Genomic DNA, 19,833 nt, shown 5'->3' with positions numbered 1-19,833 from the left:
TTTGGTTAGCCTTCCCCACAACGTATTCTATGTATTAGTTTCAATTTAAGTTGAACAGAATTGTAATACCTAGGTATTTACTTTAATTTACGGCCTTTAGATTAGACTGATTTATTGTGTAACCGAAGTTTAAAGGATTCCTTTTAGCACTCATGTGGATGACCTCACACTTTTCGTCATTTAGTGTAAAAAAATGGTTCAAATGGCTCTGAGCACTATGGGACTTAACATCTGAGGTCATCAGTCCCCTAGAACTTAGAACTACTTAAACCTAACTAACCTAAGGACATCACACACATCTATGCCCAAGGCAGGATTCGAACCTGCCACTGTAGCGGTCGCGCGGTTCCAGACTGTAGCGCCCAGAACCGCTCGGCCACTCCGGCCGGCTCATTTAGTGTCAACTGCCAATTTTCGCACCATACATATTTCTTTTCCAAACCGTTTCGCAACTTGTATTGATCTTCTGATGCGTTTAGTAGTCGATAAACGACAGCGTCATCTGCAAACAACCTAAGACGGCTGCTGACATTAACTCCCAAATGGTTTATATAGATAAGGAACAGCAAAGGGCTTGTAACACTACCTTGGGGAACGCAAGCTATCACTTCCGTTATTCTCGATGACTTTCCATCAGTTACTTCGAAATCTGACATCTCTGACAGGAAATCATGAATCCAGTCACATAAATGAGACAATATTCCATAAGCGCGCAATTTCACAACAAGCCGCGTGTGTGGTACAGTGTCAAAAGCCTTCCGGAAATCCAGAAGCCGGCCGGGGTGGCGCTCCAGTCCGGAACCGACCGACCGCTACGGTCACAGGTGCGAAACCTGCCTCGGGCATGGATGTCTGTGATGTCCTTAGGTTAGTTAGGTTTAATTAGTTATACGTTCTAGGGGACTGATGACCTCAGCAGTTAAGTCCCATAGTGCTCAGAGCCATTTGAACCATTTTTTTTTAGTCCAGAAGTACGGAATCAGTTTGAAATCCCTTGTCAAAAGCACTCAACACTTCGTGCGACGAAAGAGCTAGTTGTGTTTCAAAAGAACGATGTTTTCTAAATCCGTGTTGACTATGTGTCAATACACTGTTTACTTCGCGGTAATTCATAATGTTCGAACACAATATACATTCCAAAATCCTGCTGCATATCGACGTTAATGATACGGGCCTGTAATTAACTGCATTACTCCTACTACCTTTATTGAATATTCGTGTGACCTGTGACGCGTAAAGGGGGCTAATGACGACACACTGGGACAAAATTTCGCCACAATTCTGTCCAACGCCACCGCCGAAGCGTCACGCAATAGGAAGGTCGTAACGGCTGGTCTTATCCCGAATTAACCCCTTCTTTTGGAGCGCCTGAGATGGAGGTCAGAGCCGCGGCGTCCAATGTTGAAATCACGCGATTTTCTACAGAGTGGCCGAGCAAAACGTTTCAGACACACCGCCGTTCAGAATCGAAAAGAAAAGACCCCAAGGAGTGGCACAAAGGAGATCAATGAACCCACCCCTTTCCTTGGGACGTTAATTCCCACACATTTTTCGGTCGAAAACTACAGCTAGATATTCTCGACAAACTTCGACGCTACTGACACACTCGGACGTTTCAGTCCTTCTGTATGGACATTGTGGAGCTGCGTCCCCTAAGGCGTGATCGCACCCCTTCGGACTGCAGTAGCACCGTCATTTTCGCTCTTGTGTCCAGGATGGAGACAATAGGGACTGTTGGAAACGATTCAACCAAATTCGGACGTCATACGAAGAAGCAAAGGGTTGTTATACATTTTCAGTTCTACCCATTCGCGCCCTCCTGTGGTAAGATGACTGAGGGGTATGACATTGACACATGTGAGAATAAAATGACGGAGGGTCCCTCCAAGAGCCACCATTTCGGTAAAACGCTCAAAGCTGCCCGCCTACATATATTGAATAATCAGAAATGAGCCTTTGGAGAAAAACTCTGTCCGAAAAGACCTTGGAGGGCCCAACGGTACCGACCGGCCGCCGTGTCATTCTCGGCCCACAGGCGTCATTGAATGCAGATGCGGAGGGGCATGTGGTCAGCACACCGCTCTCCCGGCCGCATGTCAGTTTACGAGACCAGAGCCTCTACTTCTCAGTCAAGTAGCTCCTCAGTTTGCCTCAGAAGGGCTGAGTGCACCCTGCTTGCCAAAAGCGCTCGGCATACCGGATGGTCACCCATCCAAGTGCTAGCCCAGCCCGAAAGCGCTTAACTTCGGGGATCTGACGGCAACCGGTATTACCACTGAACTCAGAGCTGTATCAAACGGTTGCCTACCTATAGACGCCTCAAACTGCTTCACAAATTTCCTCGATGAAGATGCATTTTTAAAATTTTCGCTAAATGTGCGCAGGTGCCACCGACGGTTTTGGAAAACTGCGGGGTCTTCGAGGGATGCTTTACCGTTTTATCTTCAGCTGTATGAATGTCACACCTCTGTGTGAGCACACCAGAGGAGCATGTCAAACATTAGCATAGAAAGCCCTTGGCTGCTTCTGATCACGTTCGAATATCGTCGAATGTGGGTCCACCCTGTACACAAGAGAGAAAATAGCAGTAGCACTGCACTAAAAAAGGGGTGCGATTGCGTTTAATGGAGCTGCAGCGTTACAGTGTCCATGCAGAAGGATCGAAACGTCCGAGTGCGTCAGCACTGTCAGAGATAGTCAAGAATATCTAGCTGTCGTTTTCGACTGCGAAATGTGTAGAAAACAACGGCGCAGGGAAAGGGGTGGATTCATTGACGCCCTTTGTGCTACCCCACTGAGGTCTTCCCCTTTCCATTCTAAGCGGCAGCGTGTCTAAAATGTTTCCCTGGATCGGTCATAAGAAAATCGCGTGATTTCAACGCTGGCCGTCGCGGTTCTGACCTCCATCGCAGGGGCCCAAAAAGAGGGGGCCATATGTTTTGGTTTGTGGTTTTGTTTTGCTTTAGGGAGTAAAAAACAACTGGGGTCATACGCGCTCAGGTCAGAAGTTTAGAATACGAAGACAAAGAGGAGTTAAAAAACGACTATATGTCAGTCACAATTGACATAAGAGAAGACAGCTAAATACATTGACGTGGAGAAAGGGCTAAAAAAGACACCATACAGAAACGGACGCCGAAAAACTAAAAATTAAGTGGCCTTCGCCATATTGCTTTGGCAGACAAAAAGTAAAAGTCGGTCGCCAGCCAGCGCGTCATTGGCTAAAACGGCCGATCACTCAGACGGCAAACCCAAGCGGGAACGTAAACGCTTAAAAAATGGGCATTCCGTCAGGAAATGGCGTTCAAAGTGCAAAGTGGAGGGGTAGCGCCACTTATCCAATGACGATGGCTAAAAAGTCAGTGCCCAATACGCAGCCTGGTTAAAATGACCTCCTCCCGGCGGGAGGGCCGAGAGAAGGCCGTCGAAGCTGCTGGGAGAGGCTTAATAAGCCGGAGCTTATTCCCGTGAAGGGAGGACCATTGGCGATGTCAAAGGGACACCACCTCCTGACAGACGGCAACACAGCCATCATCGGAGGGAATACAGGAGCTAGCGGGCTGAGGTACAGTACGAGGACTGCAGCTTTGGCAGCAGCGTCAGCAGCCTCGTTTGCTGGCAGACCGATGTGGCCAGGGACCCACATAGACATCACACTGGATCCACCAAGAGTGAGCAAGTGACATTCTTCCTGGACCTGCTGCGCTAAGGGACGGCTGGTGTACAGCGCACGTAGACTTTGAAGGGCGCTGAGAGAGTCTGAGCAGAGGACACAACTGAAAAGTCTGTGTCGCCGGATGTACTCCGCGGCCCGATACAGGCCGAAGAGCTCGGCTGTAAATACCGAGCAGAGTGCCGGAAGCCGATATCGAAAGACACGCGTGTCGATGACGAAGGCACACCCGGCCCCAACGTCAGTCCGAGAGCCGTAAGTGTTTACGGGCTGTGACGTCTTTCTCATGTTGTGACACGCCCGCGGCTGCGTTGGAAAGCGTTGTGGTGGAGTTTGGCGCCGGTGTGACACCTTTAACCGACTTTACAAGTCACGTGAACTTCTGCTGAGATCTGGCCGTTCTTTCGCCCGTGTCGATACCTCGCTGTTGGAAGCGTCGTCGAGCCAGAAGGAGACTTCGGAGGGCGGCCCACTTCTGCACCACTACAGAGGAAGATTGTAGGCACCTTTGAGCAACATTTCAAGCATGTACATTGCAGTCAGAAACATTTACGGGGTTCCGAAAAAGTAAACTTCTAATCGTATTGCGCAGTGTAGTTCCTAAGACTCTCTGCCCATACCACCTACAATGAATGTGTACATTGTAGAGTAAATACGGTTCCGAACAATATTCTGGGCTACCGTGCCTATACTTTCTTTGATCATTCTACTGCGGTTACAGCGGAATCGGATGGCTGGTAAAAACATCCAATGACTAACTGGAGTGGATTTCAACCAATTAATTGCGTCCAAATGACTTCGCAGAAAGACTCATCTTCGACCACTATTGAGAAATAGTTTTTATCCATTGGATCGTACAGGGTGTAACAAAAATGCATAGCAGCAATCACAGGACACATTCTGTGTTGTCCTGCCAACTCGTGTCTTATAGGATGACCAAAGGATGCCGCAGTGGATACGCCGGTTCCCGTCAGGTCACCGAAGTTCAGCGCTGTCGGCCGGGCCGCCGTGCGCTGTTGCCATTTTTCGGGGTGCACTCAGCCTCGTGATGCCAACTGAGGAGCTACTCGACCGAATAGCAGCGGCTCCGGTCTAAGAAAACCATCGTAACGGCCGGGAGAGCGGTGTGCTGACCACACGCCCCTCCTGTCTGCATCCTCAGCTGAGGATGACACGGTGGTCGGATGGTCCTGATGGGCCACTTGTGGCCTGGAGACGGGGTGCTGCTGTGCTTTCTACAACAATTCAAGCAAATCACATTAATAGTTTTTATTACAATAAAGAAGATTGACAATACTTAACTCTGTATTACAAGTACGTGTCGCAGGCGATGGGCTACATGCTTTATACAATGTGCGTGTAAGCTATTGATACGAGGCACTTGTCTCAGTACAACAGTTAGGGTGACGACTCTGCTGCTGTGCTGGTACTGCGCGGCCGAGGCTGGCTGGAGCGGCGCTTACATTCTCCTCTTGTAGAGGCCGCTCCTGTCGTGGTGCGGTCCTAGTCAGCGAGCTCGACGTCCTCTCACAGCCTTCTCTGCTCCTGCGTTCTTCATCCTGATGCCGGCCCTTGTGGTTACGCCAGAACACATTCCTCACACGTAGGTCATGAAATTGTTTTTGTTTGAATATGAGTCTCGAAACACTTTGTTTCCATATTACTACTCATTAAGACGGGAAACACAAATGGACTGAACGAACGACCATACTACATGCAATTCACCGCAGATGTTCAATATGCCCCTGATGCATTGTCATAGTGAATCTCGGACCCGCTGATGTACCACTCGAATATTGCATACGGTCCTTCAGGCTTCCATAATATGAGCACGGAGGCTCTTGAACGTCTTCCACTGCGGTTCCATACACAAGAGCTTTCAAATGCCACTACAAATAAAATTGGATGGGGCTTTGGTGTGGAGAGCGTGGAGTCCAGGCAACTGTCCATCTCTACCTATGCAACCAAAGAATTTATGTAGAGGCCGACCAACACTAACACTAAAATGAGGAGATGCTCCATTGGGCATTGAGTAGACGTTTCGTTGCACAGCTTATGTCACATCTGTTAACACATCAGGTATAACATTCTCTGCGAAATTGTGGTAACATTGTCCGCTGGGCCTGAGTGGAAGAAATTTAGGCCGTACCAAACAGTCACGAACAACGTCGGCCCAAACACTGGCAGAAAATCTGTGTTGACGAGTTGCTTCAACAGTTTCGTCAAGACAGACGTCTGTCCATACGTGCCGATTGTGAAAATTTACAGTCTGATCTCGATGAAAAGACGCCTCATCTGTGAACAGCACCGTTGCACTAAAACTAGGGTTTACAATTTAATGAATAAACCAATCACAGGAGAGTACCTGTGCGGGAAAATGAGCTGCTGATAGCGCCTGCACACGCTGTGAATGGCACAGATACACGTCGAGAGACATTATACTGAGTGCACTATCCGAAAATTACCTCGAGCAATTAAACAGAGAACCGACTCGTGGAGATAACATCTTGGACCTACTGATAACAAACAGACCCGAACTTTTCGACTCTGTAAGCGCAGAACAGGGAATCAGTGATCATAAGGCCGTTGCAGCATCCGTGAATATGGAAGTAAATAGGAATATAAAAAAAGGGAGGAAGGTTTATCTGTTAACAAGAGTAATAGGAGGTAGAGTTCAGACTACCTAACAGATCAAAACGAAAATTTCTGTTCAGACACAGACAATGTTGAGTGTTTATGGAGAAAGTTCAAGGCAATCGTAAAATACGTTTTAAACAGGTACGTGCTGAGTAAAACTGTGAGGGACGGGAAAAACCCACCGTGGTTCAACAACAAAGTTACGAAACTACTGCGAAACCAAAGAGAGCTTCACTGCAAGTTTAAACGTAGCCAAAACCTCAGACAGACAGAAGCTAAACGACGTCAAATTTAGCGTTAAGGAGGGCAATTCGTGAAGCGTTCACTGAATTCGAAAGTAAAATTCTGTATACCGACTTAACAGAAAATCCTAGGAAGTTCTGGTCTTACGTTAAATCAGTAAGTGGCTCGAAACAGCATATCCAGACACTCCGGGATGACACGCGTAAAGCTGAAATACTAAACACTTTTTTCTAAAGCTGTTTCACAGAGGAAGACCGCACTGTCGTTCCTTCTCTAAATCCTCGCACAAACGAGAAAATGGCTGACATCGAAATAAGTGTCCAAGGAATAGAAAAGCAACTGAAATCACTCAACAGAGGAAAGTCCACTGGACCTAACGGGATACCAATTCGATTCGACACAGAGTACGCGAAAGAACTTGTCCCCCTTCTAACAGCCGTGTACCGCAGGTCTCTAGAGGAACGGAAGCTTCCAAATAATTGGAAAAGAGCACAGGTAGTCCCAGTTTTCAAGAAGGGTCGTCGAGCAGATGCGCAAGACGATAGGCTTATATCTCTGACATCGATCTGTTGTAGAATTGTAGAACATGTTTTCTGTTCGCGTATCATGTCATTTCTGGAAACCCAGAATCTACTCTCTAGGAATCAACATGGATTCCGGAAACAGCGATCGTGTGAGACCCAACTCGCTTTATTTGTTCATGAGACCCAGAAAATATTAGGTACAGACTCCCAGGTAGATGTTATTTTTCTTGACTTCCGGAAGGCGTTCGATACAGTTCCGCACTGTCGCCTGGTAAACAAAGTAAGAGCCTACGGAATATCAGACCAGCTGTGTGGCTGGATTCAAGAGTTTTTAGCAAACAGAACACAGCATGTTGTTCTCAATGGACAGACGTATACAGACGTTAAAGTAACCTCTGGCGTGCCACAGGGAAGTGTTATGGCACCATTGCTTTTCACAATATATATAAATGACCTAGTAGATAGTGTCGGAAGTTCCATGCGGATTTTCACGGATGATTAGAAAATTGCAGCGAAATGCAAGAACATCTGCAGCGGATAGGCACTTGGTGCAGGGAGTGGCAACTGACCCTTAACATAGACAAGGGTAATGTATTGCGAATACGTAGAAAGAAGGATCCTTTATTGTATGATTATATGATAGCGGAAAAACACTGGTAGCAGTTACTTCTGTAAAATATCTCGGAGTATGCGTGCGGAACGATTTGAAGTGGAATAATCATACAAAATCAATTGATGGTATGGTGGGTACCAGGTTGGGAAAGTCCTTAGAAAATGTAGTCCATCAACAAAGGAGGTGGCTTACAAAACACTGGTTCGACCTATACTTGAGTCTTGCTCATCGGTGTGGTATCCGTACCAGGTCGGGTTGACGGAGGAGATAGAGAAGATCCAAAGAAGAGCGGCGCGTTTCGTCACAGGGTTATTTGGTAAGCGTGAAAGCGTTACGGAGATGTTTAGCAAACTCAAGTGGCAGACTCTGCAAGAGAGGCGCTGTGCATCGCGGTGTAGCTTGCTCGCCAGGTTTCGAGAGGGTGCGTTTCTGGATGTGGTATCGAATATATTGCTTCCCCCTTCTTATACCTCCCGAGGAGATCACGAATGTAAAATTAGAGAGATTCGAGCGCGCACCGAGGCTTTCCGGCAGTCGTTCTTCCCGCGAACCGTACGCGACTGGAACAGGAAAGGGAGGCAATTACAGTGGCACGTAAAGTGCCCTCCGCCACACACCGTTGGGTGGTTTGCGGAGTATAAATGTAGATGTAGATTTAGATGAAATTGTTCAAATGACTCTGAGCGCTATGGGACTTAACTTCTGAGGTGATTAGTCCTTCAGAACTTACAACTACTTAAACCTAACTAACCTAAGGACAACACACACATCCATGCTCGAGGCAGGATTCGAACCTCCGACTGTAGCAGGAGCGCGGTTCCAGACTGAAGCGCCTACAGCCGCTCGTCCACAGCGGCCGACTGTGGTTAGACGACCTGTGTGTCGGCAACGGTCGTACTGAACAGTTGGAACAGTCGAAGTTAACTGAAAACAAGCAATGACGTACGTCGCGTGGCCACGGGGACAGGTAAAACAAAACACTGGCTCTGCACAACGTAATCAGACGCCGCCAAGAGTGCACGTTCCCCATGATTCTAATGTTCTGCTCTTGTGTGTTTCCCGTGAATAACGAGTTGGTGAAAATCTACTGGGCATACTTTTGACACTGATTTGGCTACGAGCATGACAGATGTTTGGTGAGAACCACTTTGAATCAAAATGGTTCAAATGGCTCTGAGCACTATGGGACTTAACATCTGAGGTCACCAGCCCCCTAGAACTTAGAACTACTTAAACCTAACTAACCTAAGGACATCACACACATCCATACCCGAGGGAGGATTCGAACCTGCGAGCGTAGCGGTCGCGAGGTTCCAGACTGAAGCGCCTAGAACCGCTCGGTCACACCGGCTGGCTCACTTTGTATCACTGATTTCACTAAGAAGAAACACTTTATACTACTATACTTCACTATTTGAGGCGAGAGCAGAATGCACTTTATCTTTTCTGTTGCACTCAATCACTGTCAGTGCACTCGTTCTTCTCGTGGTGAGTGTGGTGAGGTGAGGTGGCTGATGGCGGTGCTGAAGGTCACAGGCTGGGGAGGACTCTGGCGGTCGCTGTCTGCTGTGGAATCTGCAGCAAGTTTGTGAAGTTCTCGCGGTAGCGCCTGTGCTGCTGGGCGTCTCGTTCTCCTCCCAGAGGTCCACCAGGAAGACCAGCTACGATGGCGTGTGCTGTCATGGCGAGGATGCAGAGAGTCGCCAGTCGTTTGGGTCGTGGAAGTGGGTTGCAGCCTGGGGCGGTGATCGCCTCCACTGTGGTGCTTCCCGGCGCCGTTTCAAACGTCCCCTTAGAAAAATTAATGAATGATTGTGCTGATAAACCCCTTACGTTATTTGATTTTCAAACAGCTGAGCAAAACTGAACGTACTCAGACATTTCTCTCTTTACCTATTCTGATCATCACTAAACTGACACACAATATTTTTAGCGCAACGCAATCTGAATTTCAATAATCCCTACACAAGAATGGCCCTGACTAACAATAACTTATACTTTTCATGAATCAGTTACCTCACAAAAATCTTCATTACTCGAACTACTATAATACAGCGAGCGCCAATTCTGCCAGCTAAATAAAAGATTCAAACTACTTAAGTCACGAACTACTGTTAGGCATAGCTAGCAAATGAAAGATTTTGATAAAGAACAAACAATGTACTTACCTTAATAGTGTTCAAAACTCATAATATATATATATCAGTTCGTGACATCCAATCTTACAAATTTACTGTCTCTGATGGACACACGTCCAGATCATCCGCTCTCAAAACTCCGCCATTTCTCTCCCCACATCCACCACTGCTGGCGGCTCACGTCCAACTGCGCAACGCTATGCGCTGTTAACAGCCAACTGCCCAACACTACAATAGCAAATTCCAACAATGCCACCCAGCCACAGACTGCACACAGCACAGCCAGTGATTTTCATACAGAGCGCTACGTGGCGTTACCAACATAAAAACCTAAACAGCTCACTTACACGTTCTGTCGATGTGGACCACCATCTGCTGGCACGCTTCCCATATGTTGACGGCATTCCCGCAGGTGAATCGGTGCTCGAGGCTGTCGGTCGTGGCACATACGTCGCACTTGTTACTTGCGACGAGTTTTATCTCCGCTAGTATTTGGCTGGTTGGTACCGTTCTGTTGACTATTTTGTACCATGTCTCCTTCGCATGTTTAGGCAACACGTTTTCCCAGACGTTTCCCCATATTTGTTTCCAATTGTATTGCGGCAGTTTGTGTTCAATTATGTTTTTTGCCGGCTTCCCCCTGAGGGCCTAGCGTATTCTCTTGGCTGTTCTGTGGCTGGGGTTCGCCACGGTGCCCAGAACGTAACTTTTGTTGGCGTAGTGCAGCCTGACGTGTCGCATTCTGCCTCGTGTCGACCGGCGCTTCTTCTGATGCTGGCTTGTATCCTGCAATGATGTTGGCTGTGACGCTGTCGGGGTTATTGTCCTGGATGGCGAGAGTTCGTTTTAGTAGACGGGCTGCACATTTGGTCTTTATATCAACTAGACCTAGCCCCTACCGAGCGAGGTGGCGCAGTGGTTAGACACTGGACTCGCATTCGGGAGGACGACGGTTCAATCCCGCGTCCGGCCATCCTGATTTAGGTTTTCCGTGATTTCCCTAAATCGCTCCAGGCAAATGCCGGGATGGTTCCTTTCAAAGGGCACGGCCGACTTCCTTCCCCGTCCTTCCCTAATCCGATGAGACCGATGACCACGCTGTCTGGTCTCCTTCCCCAAAACCAACCAACCAACCAACCTAGCCCCGTTCTTTCGTTGGCAGCGAGCACGTTGCTTGCGCCACTTTGAATATATTTCGACGCCACAACAGGTAGTACACTACGCTCCTAAGTGCTTTCGCAATTTCGGCCGGGATGCTCAGGATTTGCGTCAGGTACCATGCTATTTTGTACCACTGCCTGTCTGGTTTGAGTCGTTGATTCCCTATCGGCAGTAGCACTGTTTGTTGGTTTGGGCGCCTGACACTTTTTGGAATGTGTTCATGATGGTTTCTACTCTGCCAATATCTTCCTGATCTTCAATAAAGATGCCTAGGTGGTCAGCGTAGGCTATACATGCTATTGCTTTGTCTTCCACAGAGAATCCTCTGATGTCATTTGTGAGTTTCCGCAGCAGCGGGTCCAGTGCTGTAGCGAATAGAGCCATTGACAATGGACAGTCTTGCCTCACGGATCTGTCCAGTTTTATCTGTTTTGTTTCCCAACTATTGATTATTACTGTCGATCTCCCAGTACTTGGTATCTTCTGGATGATTGTGATGAATTGTTGCCCAAACCCGAGTCTGTTTAGTGTCTCTACGAGGTATTTGTGATCGATCCTGTTGAAGGCTTTGTTGAAGGCCACCGAAATTATGGCACCTGCGCCTCTGGTGGTGGCTGCCTGTGCTGTTATATCCCTGTAGGTGCATGTGGCGTCAAATATATATTTTCCCTGGTACCGCACATGTTTGCCACGGACTCATGACTTTCCTAGTCGCCGATTTCAGGTTGTTTGCGATGCATTTCGCTATTATTTTATAGTCAGCGTTGAGGAGCGTAGTCGGGCGAAACTCTTCAATGCGGCGGGCGGCTCTCCTCTTAGGGATGGGGGTTACGGTCCCTTCGGCCAGCCCAGGTGGAATTTGCGCCCCATCGAGTATCTCGTTCACCATCTCCGTGAACTGCACTCCCGGTACGTCCCAGTACGAGGGGCAGAACTGGAGCGGGATGCCGTCGGCGGGCGGTGCTGTTGCTCTGGCGCTGGTCTCCATCGTCTCTGTGTCGTCCTCGTCGACATTCTCTGTCAACAGCGCCCTGTCCGCGCCTGTCAGCACGCTCCTCGTCTGCTGCAGAATTCCAGCAGTCGCCGCGTCGTCTGTCGCTTCTCGACGGAACATGTCTCGGAAATAGCCTTCGATGTGTTTTGTTAATTCCGTTTCCGTCGTGAGCGTCTGCCGCTGCTTGTCCTGCAGCTCACTTACGCACTTTCCTGCGGCTCTCTCCCTTTCCCTATTTAGGTGGTGCACGGTGAGCGGCTCTTGATCCACCTCGCCATACGTCTTTCTTCTGGTGAGGACGCCTCTCATTGTTTCTTTATTTGAAGGAGTTTCGCCTCGGTTCTCCTTAGTCGCGGCAGGTACTGCTGGTCGTCTGCTGGTGCGTCGAGTGCGCCTTTCAGGCACCGCCGGTAGAACTCGGCCGTGGTTCGCCTCCAGAACCACCAACTGTACAGCGCTGGATGTATGTGTTGACAGAGGTAGTTACTGTACATGTGGTGGGCCGCGAAGCCCGAGAGCGCGAATTTCGCTTCACCCTGTACACTTATGTACTGTTGTTTGTACAATAGTTGTTGTACCCTATGCCCTGATACTACAGAGTACAATTTTAGTTTCTGTGCTACTGTGTGCCAAGTGTCAGTGAAACGGTACATACAGTTCACGACGGTACAAACACTCTGATCGTAGATCCGTTCCAACGTACTTGTATGCCAGACCGTGAGCATTCTCTGTTATTGCAAAATAAATGTTGATTGACTTAAAATGAGTGGATAGATCGGTTACGATGATTGGTATCTGGGGTACAGGAGAGACCTCTGCAGCTGCTTGATATGTGAGGGGAGCATCTTCAGTGACATTACATCGCAGTCTTAATCCACGGACAAATGGCATTACAAAATTTAGGATGATTCACACTGCATAACCGTATTCCAATAACAAGCCTATAAGGTAGAAATACAAATTTCTGATCATACAAGTTTATGTGAAATCCGACTTCGTGGAAGAAAACAAAATAGCACTTTGTTCGGTAGACATGTATTGCTTAAAATTATATTCCCTGAGAAACAATATATGAGGGATAAATTTTTTTTATAATGGTTTAAACATTCTGCTACCGTAACAGAAGCCATCTGTCAGAAAGGAGTCGAAGCCACACTCTTCATAACACAGAACAGCTCTTTCTTTCTTTCTCAGACTCGGTTTTAACAGAAAAATATGTGCATTGTTGTTTAAGAAAATGTGTAGCCTATGTTCTTCCAATCGCTTATAAGAGCCTTGTGTAAAAATTTCAGGTAAACTATTAGAGATTTTGGGAACAATGTTAAACAACGTTTCTCCTTTATATAGGGTGATTCTTACCACCATGTGCAAACTCTAGGGATTGATTGATGAGAGGATACGGAAAAAAATAGTCTAACGGACTTATGTACGGAAAGGCATGGTTTCGATGCTGGAGGCCACTTACTGAATCGTATTTTGTTACAGATAATGCGGTCTAATACGCACTGTAGCATGCAGCCACAGTACGCGTGGTTTCCTCCTAGAGGGTGGTACTGTTCCTCGTATGTCATGCCGTAGCGCCCTCTCAAGCCACAGCCTCTTGCTGATTCCCCTTGTAGTGGACGTGATGGAGCGTTATTCACAATGCTCCTATATTCGAATCGAGAGCTTGCCGAGATGGTGTCTACTTACGGAAAGGCAAATAGCAGCGGGCTGCTGGAAGTAACGTTGTATCAGATCTGTTCCCGCCAACAACCACAGCTCTCAATGAAACTGGCAGAAGTAAAGCTGTGAGGACGGGGCGTGAGTCGTGCTTGGGTAGCTACGTTGGTAGAGCACTTGCCCGCGAAAGGAAAAGGTCCCCAGTTCGAGTCTCGGTCCGGCACACAGCTTTAATCTGCCAGGAAGTTTCATATCAGCGCACACTCCGCTGCAGAGCGAAAATCTCATTCTGGCACAGCTCTCAATGTTTGCAACAGTGTTTCGCCGTTTGTCTGAGACGGGGTCGTTTCAGGAAGTTAGAAATCATGAAGGACGTACCCCAAATGTTTGGACACCAGACTTGGAGGAAAATGTGACTAACGCTGTGGAGGGCGACTGCCGTGTCCGTACCATAAAGTTGCCCCCCCCCCCACCCCCCACCCCTCCATTACAGGGTGCGTCAGACGACCGTGTGGGACATTCTCGATGACAACTGTTGCTACCCTTATCACTTACAGCGTGTGCAGGGCTTACTAGCGACAGACTTTCCACGTCGGGATCAGCTTTGTCACTGGTTTCTCCGACTGGCAACCACGATTCCGGGATTTGTGTCATCCATCCTATTCACAGATGAGGCCACCTTTACGCGGAGTGGCATCATCAACTTTCGGGACAGTCATCTGTGGCATATTATGCAGAACCTGCAGGGTATGGTGACAGCGAATGACCAGCATCGGTGTAACCGGAATGTGTGGGCCGGAATAACTGGCGACCGTATTTTGGGATCGATCATCCTTCCAAGACACATAACAGGCCGAAACTTCTTGTGGCTGACTTTATCCCCCCTGCTGGAAGAAGTGCCGTTGATGATTCGAAGGATTATACGGCTACTACGTGCAGATGCTCCAGCTAACATCGCCGCCAACGCCCGGACGCGTCTCACTCTTGTCCTCCCTTGTCGGTGGGTCACATCGAGGCGGGGTGCTTCCAGTCGCATGGCTTGCTCGTTCACCGGACCTCAACCCGTGCGGTTTCTGGTTAGGGGGTCATCTCAGTAGCATCATGTAGGCAGAGCCCACTCCAGATGTGGAGACGCTGGAGCAGTGTATCCGTGCTGCCTGTGACACTGTCCGGGTGCAGCCTGGCCAGTGCGGACGTGTCACATAGAGCACGCTGCAGCGCGTACACGGATGAGATGAGGCACATGGGAAACGTTTCCAACACATTTTGTAACTGTGGCTACATGCGACAGCCCGTATTATACCTCAGTCTCTGCAACAATGTACGAGTGTGGTTCAGTAACTAACGTCCCACATTTTTTTAAAATTTTTAAAATACACAGACAAACGTCCTAGTGGGTGCTTCACATTTGATGTTTGTTCCCTGCGCCAGGAGGTTTCGAACTGTTCTGGCAAGTGGCAGAGCCGTAGAACAGCGTCAAAATGGCTTCTACATACAACCCACGTTACAAGCAGCGTGCTGTCATTGAATTCTTGTGTGCAGAAACAGAAACCGTGGTGAACATCCATAAACATTTGTTTGCAGTGTTTGGCGATGCTGCAGTTCATAGGAGTACAGTTGGGTGATGGGTGAAGAAAGTTAGAGCCTCGGGAAATGCAGAAACAGAGCTCCACGATCAGCCCCGCTCGGGACGTCCTGTAGCAGCCAATGATCAAGACATGCTGAATCGTGTGGATGCCATTATTCGTGCCGACCGACGCATCACAACTCGACAACTGGCTCTACAGTTGTCGGTCAGCATTGGAAGTGCGTCTGCAATGATGGAGACTCTCAGATAGTCAAAGAGGTGCTCACGAAGGGTTCCACGAATGCTCACAGCGGGCCACAAGATTCAAAGAAAGACCATTTCATCTGAATTGCAGGAGCGTTTAGAAACCGACGGAGACGCACTTCTGTCATGGATCGTTACAGGGGACGAAAGCTGGATGCACCACTTTGCGCCGGAAACAAAAAGGCAGTCCATGGAGTGCCATCGTCCTCATTCACCACAAAAAAGAAAAAAATCAAGACAACCATCATTGCTGGAAGAGTCATGGTGACAGTCTTCTTAGATTTTGATGATGTTATTCTCGTGGATGTGATTCCAAGACGGTTAACCATCAATTCAGAGGCGTACGTGAAGACTTCGAATAAATTCCAGAACCGCTTCGAATGTGTTCGATCGGACAAGAATCCAGTATCAACCTTGCTCCAACACGATAATGCACGCTCACACACAAGTGTAAGAACCCGGGAAAACATCGCCAAATTGGGTTCATTGTCGCATCCAGGCCTGGCATCCTCGGACTTGCATCTCTTTGGGCCGCCTAAAGACTCTGTATGGGGTACAGACTTTGAAGATGACGAGAGTGTCAGTCATGCAGTGAAAACATGGCTACGCCTACAGGACAAGAGCTTTTAATAGCAGGGAATACATGCTCTTCCACAACGATGGCGTGCAGCCATAGAACGTGATGGAGACTATGTAGAAAAGTAGGACTATAATTAAAGTTAAACATTCAAAACACTTTCGAAATAACACCACTGGTCCGAATAAGGTCAAATTGCAACGGAATATTAACGGAGAAGGGGGAAAACCTACTGTAGAAGAAAAATAAATAGTTACAGAATGTAGCAATAAATGGCGCTGTAAGCGCCATTGTTTAATATAGGTTGACTACAAATGAATCATACAACAAAGCCTAAGGTGTGGGTTTGACGTCAAACAAAGTGTACTGCTCAATGTGCATGGGTGTATAGGTGTCATACTGTTCATTACGTAAGCCCATCCACCAAGGCAAGGTCATATCACATGGATTGGGAAAAATCAGTTTGTAATTGTCCTGAGGACAATAACCGCATAAACAGCACCAATCATAATGAAATCGGATTATTAATTTCCTTGTGACTGGTGCAAAACGTGTTCAATATGCTGTCCACCGTTTCAGTTGAAATCGAGAAACAGCATGTTCCACAACTCTTCAAAGTGTTTCCGGGGTCACGTTCAGAATGTGTTGCGAAATGCGTGCCTTCAGTGCAGCTAAGTTTCCAGTCGGAACACTGAACGCAACATCTTTCAGACAGCCGCACAGCCAGAAGTCACACGGATGAAGATCAGGTGCTAGAGACGGCCAGGCTGTAAGGAAATGGCGGTTGATAATTCTAGCATTTCCGAAATGGCACTTCAGCAGCTGCTTAATTGGATTTTCAGTGTGCGGAGGTGCGCCATCTTGCATAAAAATGATTTCGTCCACAGATCCACGCTGTTGGAGAGCTGGTATGAAGTGGTTGCGCGAAAGACACGCGTAGCAAATGGTTCAAATGGCTCTGAGCACTATGGGACTCAACTGCTGTTGTTATCAGTCCCCTAGAACTTAGAACTACTTAAACCTAACTAACCTAGGGACATCACACACATCCATGCCCGAGTCAGGATTCGAACCTGCGACCGTGGCAGTCGCACGGCTCCGGACTGCGCGCCTAGAACCACGAGACCACCGCGGCCGGCACACGCGTAGCGCTTAGCAGTGACGGTACAGGTAACAGGACTGGAAGCACCTGTCTCTTCCAAAAATTATGACCCTATGAAAAACGATGCCGTAAACCCGCACCACACAGAGACCTTTTCAGCATGAAGTGGTACTGGTTGGTTTGCGTGTGGATTTTCCGTTGCCCATATTCGACAATTCTGTGTACTGACATATCCTGTCTGATGAAAGTGGGCTTCGTCTGTCCACAAAATCTTCCACGGTCAATCATTGCCCACTTCCGTGCGAGCAAGAAATTCTAAAGCAAAGGTCTCTCTTGCTGGCAGGTCAACAGGAAGCAACTCGGGCACGTGGGAAATTCTGAATGGATAGCAAGGAAGAATGTTTCGTAGGATTTTACGCACCGTGCTCACGGGTACGCCCAACGTTCGGGCAGTTCTCCGTGCACCACACGTTTGCACTCCACCACTCGTCTCCTGCACTGCTGTGGCTTCTGCAGAGCGACGTGTGCACAGCCATCGTTCTTGTAACGCAGCTTTACGAGCAGAGCGTGATCCTGCACTGAGACAGTCACGGCGAACGTTGCAGATGCGGAAGGAGGAAAAGCCGTGCACCCGGCGTGTTTACACCGACTTCACTGGGTCGTGCGCATGGCAGGTGTTTTCATTTACGTATTCTGACACATACAGCGCCATCTACTGATCAATCTTCACACAATTTTTTTTCTTCTGCCGTACGTTTTCCTCCTTTTCCGATAATATTCCGTTGCAAATTGACGTAATTGTGACCAGAGGTGTTATTTCTACAGCGTTTTGAAAGTTTAATTATAATCGCTCTCTTAGTGTCACCAAATTCTGACTCTTAACAACAAATACGTTGTGAGAAAAGAAATGTAGGGCATTACTTATTGAACGACCCTCGTACGGTTGAGTAAATGGCCTCTAGCATAGAAACCATACACTTCCGGGCATAAGTTAATTAGACGTTTTCTGGTCTGTATCCTCTGTTCAGTCAACCCCTAGAGCTTGTACATGGTGCAGAAATCATCCTATATATTAGTGTAGATGAAGCACCAACGTATTGTTTTGTCAGCTCTTGGTTTCAGGACAACATTCGTTGTGTCGACACGAGTGCCTGAAGACCCCTTGCAATGTATTGTTTGTGCCCGGCAGGGCCCGTACGCTATGAAGGCCGTGGACTTTGGCGCCTGCGACGACGGGGAATACCCGGGGATGCTGGTGAACGTGTCGCTGATCTTGGACGAGGCTGCCAACGAGACGGCCTACACGGGGGAGTTCACCACCAGCTACGACTACCTGGCGGACGACTGCGAGGTGAGCGCTCGGCGGCAGCGCGGCTCCCTGTGTGCTGCGTCGCTCAGCTCTGGAGCACACACGTGTTGTCCGATGTAAGGGGCGATTCGGCTAAGCTCTGCACCTCACCTGCTTCCGAAGCCGTTTACAATGTCGTAATATCGTTTCCACTGGGTGAATTGTGAGGAAGCACTCACTAAGCGGCGCTTAGCGTATTTTCATTGCTAATTACTTCCAGAGAAGGCAGTCGTAGCACCGCTTCCCGTCACATCACCGAAGTTAAGCGCTGTCGGGCTGGGCTAGCACTTGGATGGGTGACCATCCGGTCTACCGAACGCTGTTGGAAAGCGGGGTCCACTCAGCCCTTTCGAGGCCAATTGAGGAGGTACTTGAATGAGAAGCAGCGGTTCCGGTCTCTTAATCTGTAGAGCTGCGTGCTGACCACATGGTCCTGCATATCCGCATACAGTGAGGCCTGTTGGCCGAGGATGACACGGCGACCGGTCGGTACCGTTGGGGCTTTATGACCAGTTCGGGCAGAGTTTAGTTTAATTACAGAGAAGCAGATATCCACGTTTTTTCCTTTTCTTTTTAATGCAACTGTAGCAATTTATCCAGGTAGAATCGCAGTTGCACGACGACGTTGCACTATTTTCGGAGTACTTACAACACCTGTCTGGTTTGATCTTGAATTGGTTTGCCGTCTTAACGCGGAACTCGTAATTTCTTAGGCAAATAAGAAATACGTCACGTCTGATAAAGAGGAAACAAAGTTTATAGAAAGACGTCTTCAATACACCATGATGTACATTAGAACTATTTTATTTGCCAAAATCGGTTTTTCGGGTTAATAACACATCACCAGTGGCATTTGATACGCAGGAACAAACGATTGTATGTACATATATTTCTACAAAATGATAACTGTACATATATAGCAGTAATATAAGTCTACTTACATTATGTTCTTACATAGCAATGAAACATTTGTCATTTAATATGACAGGATCTGAAATATTTCCCATAACATACACTGAAGCGCCAAAGAAACTGATATAGGCTTGCGTATTCAAATGCAGAGATATGTAAAAAGGCAGAATAGGCGCTGCGGTCGGCAACGCCTGTATAAGACAACAAGTGTCTGGCGCAGTTATTAGGTCGGTTACTGGTTGCTGCTACGGTCATTGGTCCCTAGGTCGGTTACTGTTGCTTTGGCAGGATATCAAGATTTAAGTGAGTTTGAAGGTCGCGTTATAGTTGGGGCATGAGCGATGGTACACAGCATCTCCGAGGTAGCGATGAAGTGGGGATTTTCCCGGATGACCATTTCACGAGTGTACCGTGTATA

At 48.0% G+C, this 19,833-nt stretch overlaps 1 protein-coding gene across 1 annotated transcript in view; it reads left to right on the top strand.

The window, feature by feature from the left end:
• LOC126212838 (uncharacterized) overlaps positions 1 to 19,833 on the top strand; it is a 162,830-nt gene that overhangs the window by 15,474 nt on the left and 127,523 nt on the right. The window contains exon 2 of the mRNA XM_049940255.1: positions 18,345 to 18,506. Within this exon, the coding sequence (XP_049796212.1) occupies positions 18,345 to 18,506 (162 nt within the window). The remainder of the gene's footprint in view (positions 1 to 18,344; positions 18,507 to 19,833) is intronic.

This window comes from Schistocerca nitens, chromosome 11 (genome assembly GCF_023898315.1).
Source record: "Schistocerca nitens isolate TAMUIC-IGC-003100 chromosome 11, iqSchNite1.1, whole genome shotgun sequence".
NCBI lineage: Eukaryota > Metazoa > Arthropoda > Insecta > Orthoptera > Acrididae > Schistocerca > Schistocerca nitens.
The sequence above is the reverse complement of the archived record's forward strand: the minus strand, read 5'-3'. Positions and strand labels throughout refer to the sequence as shown.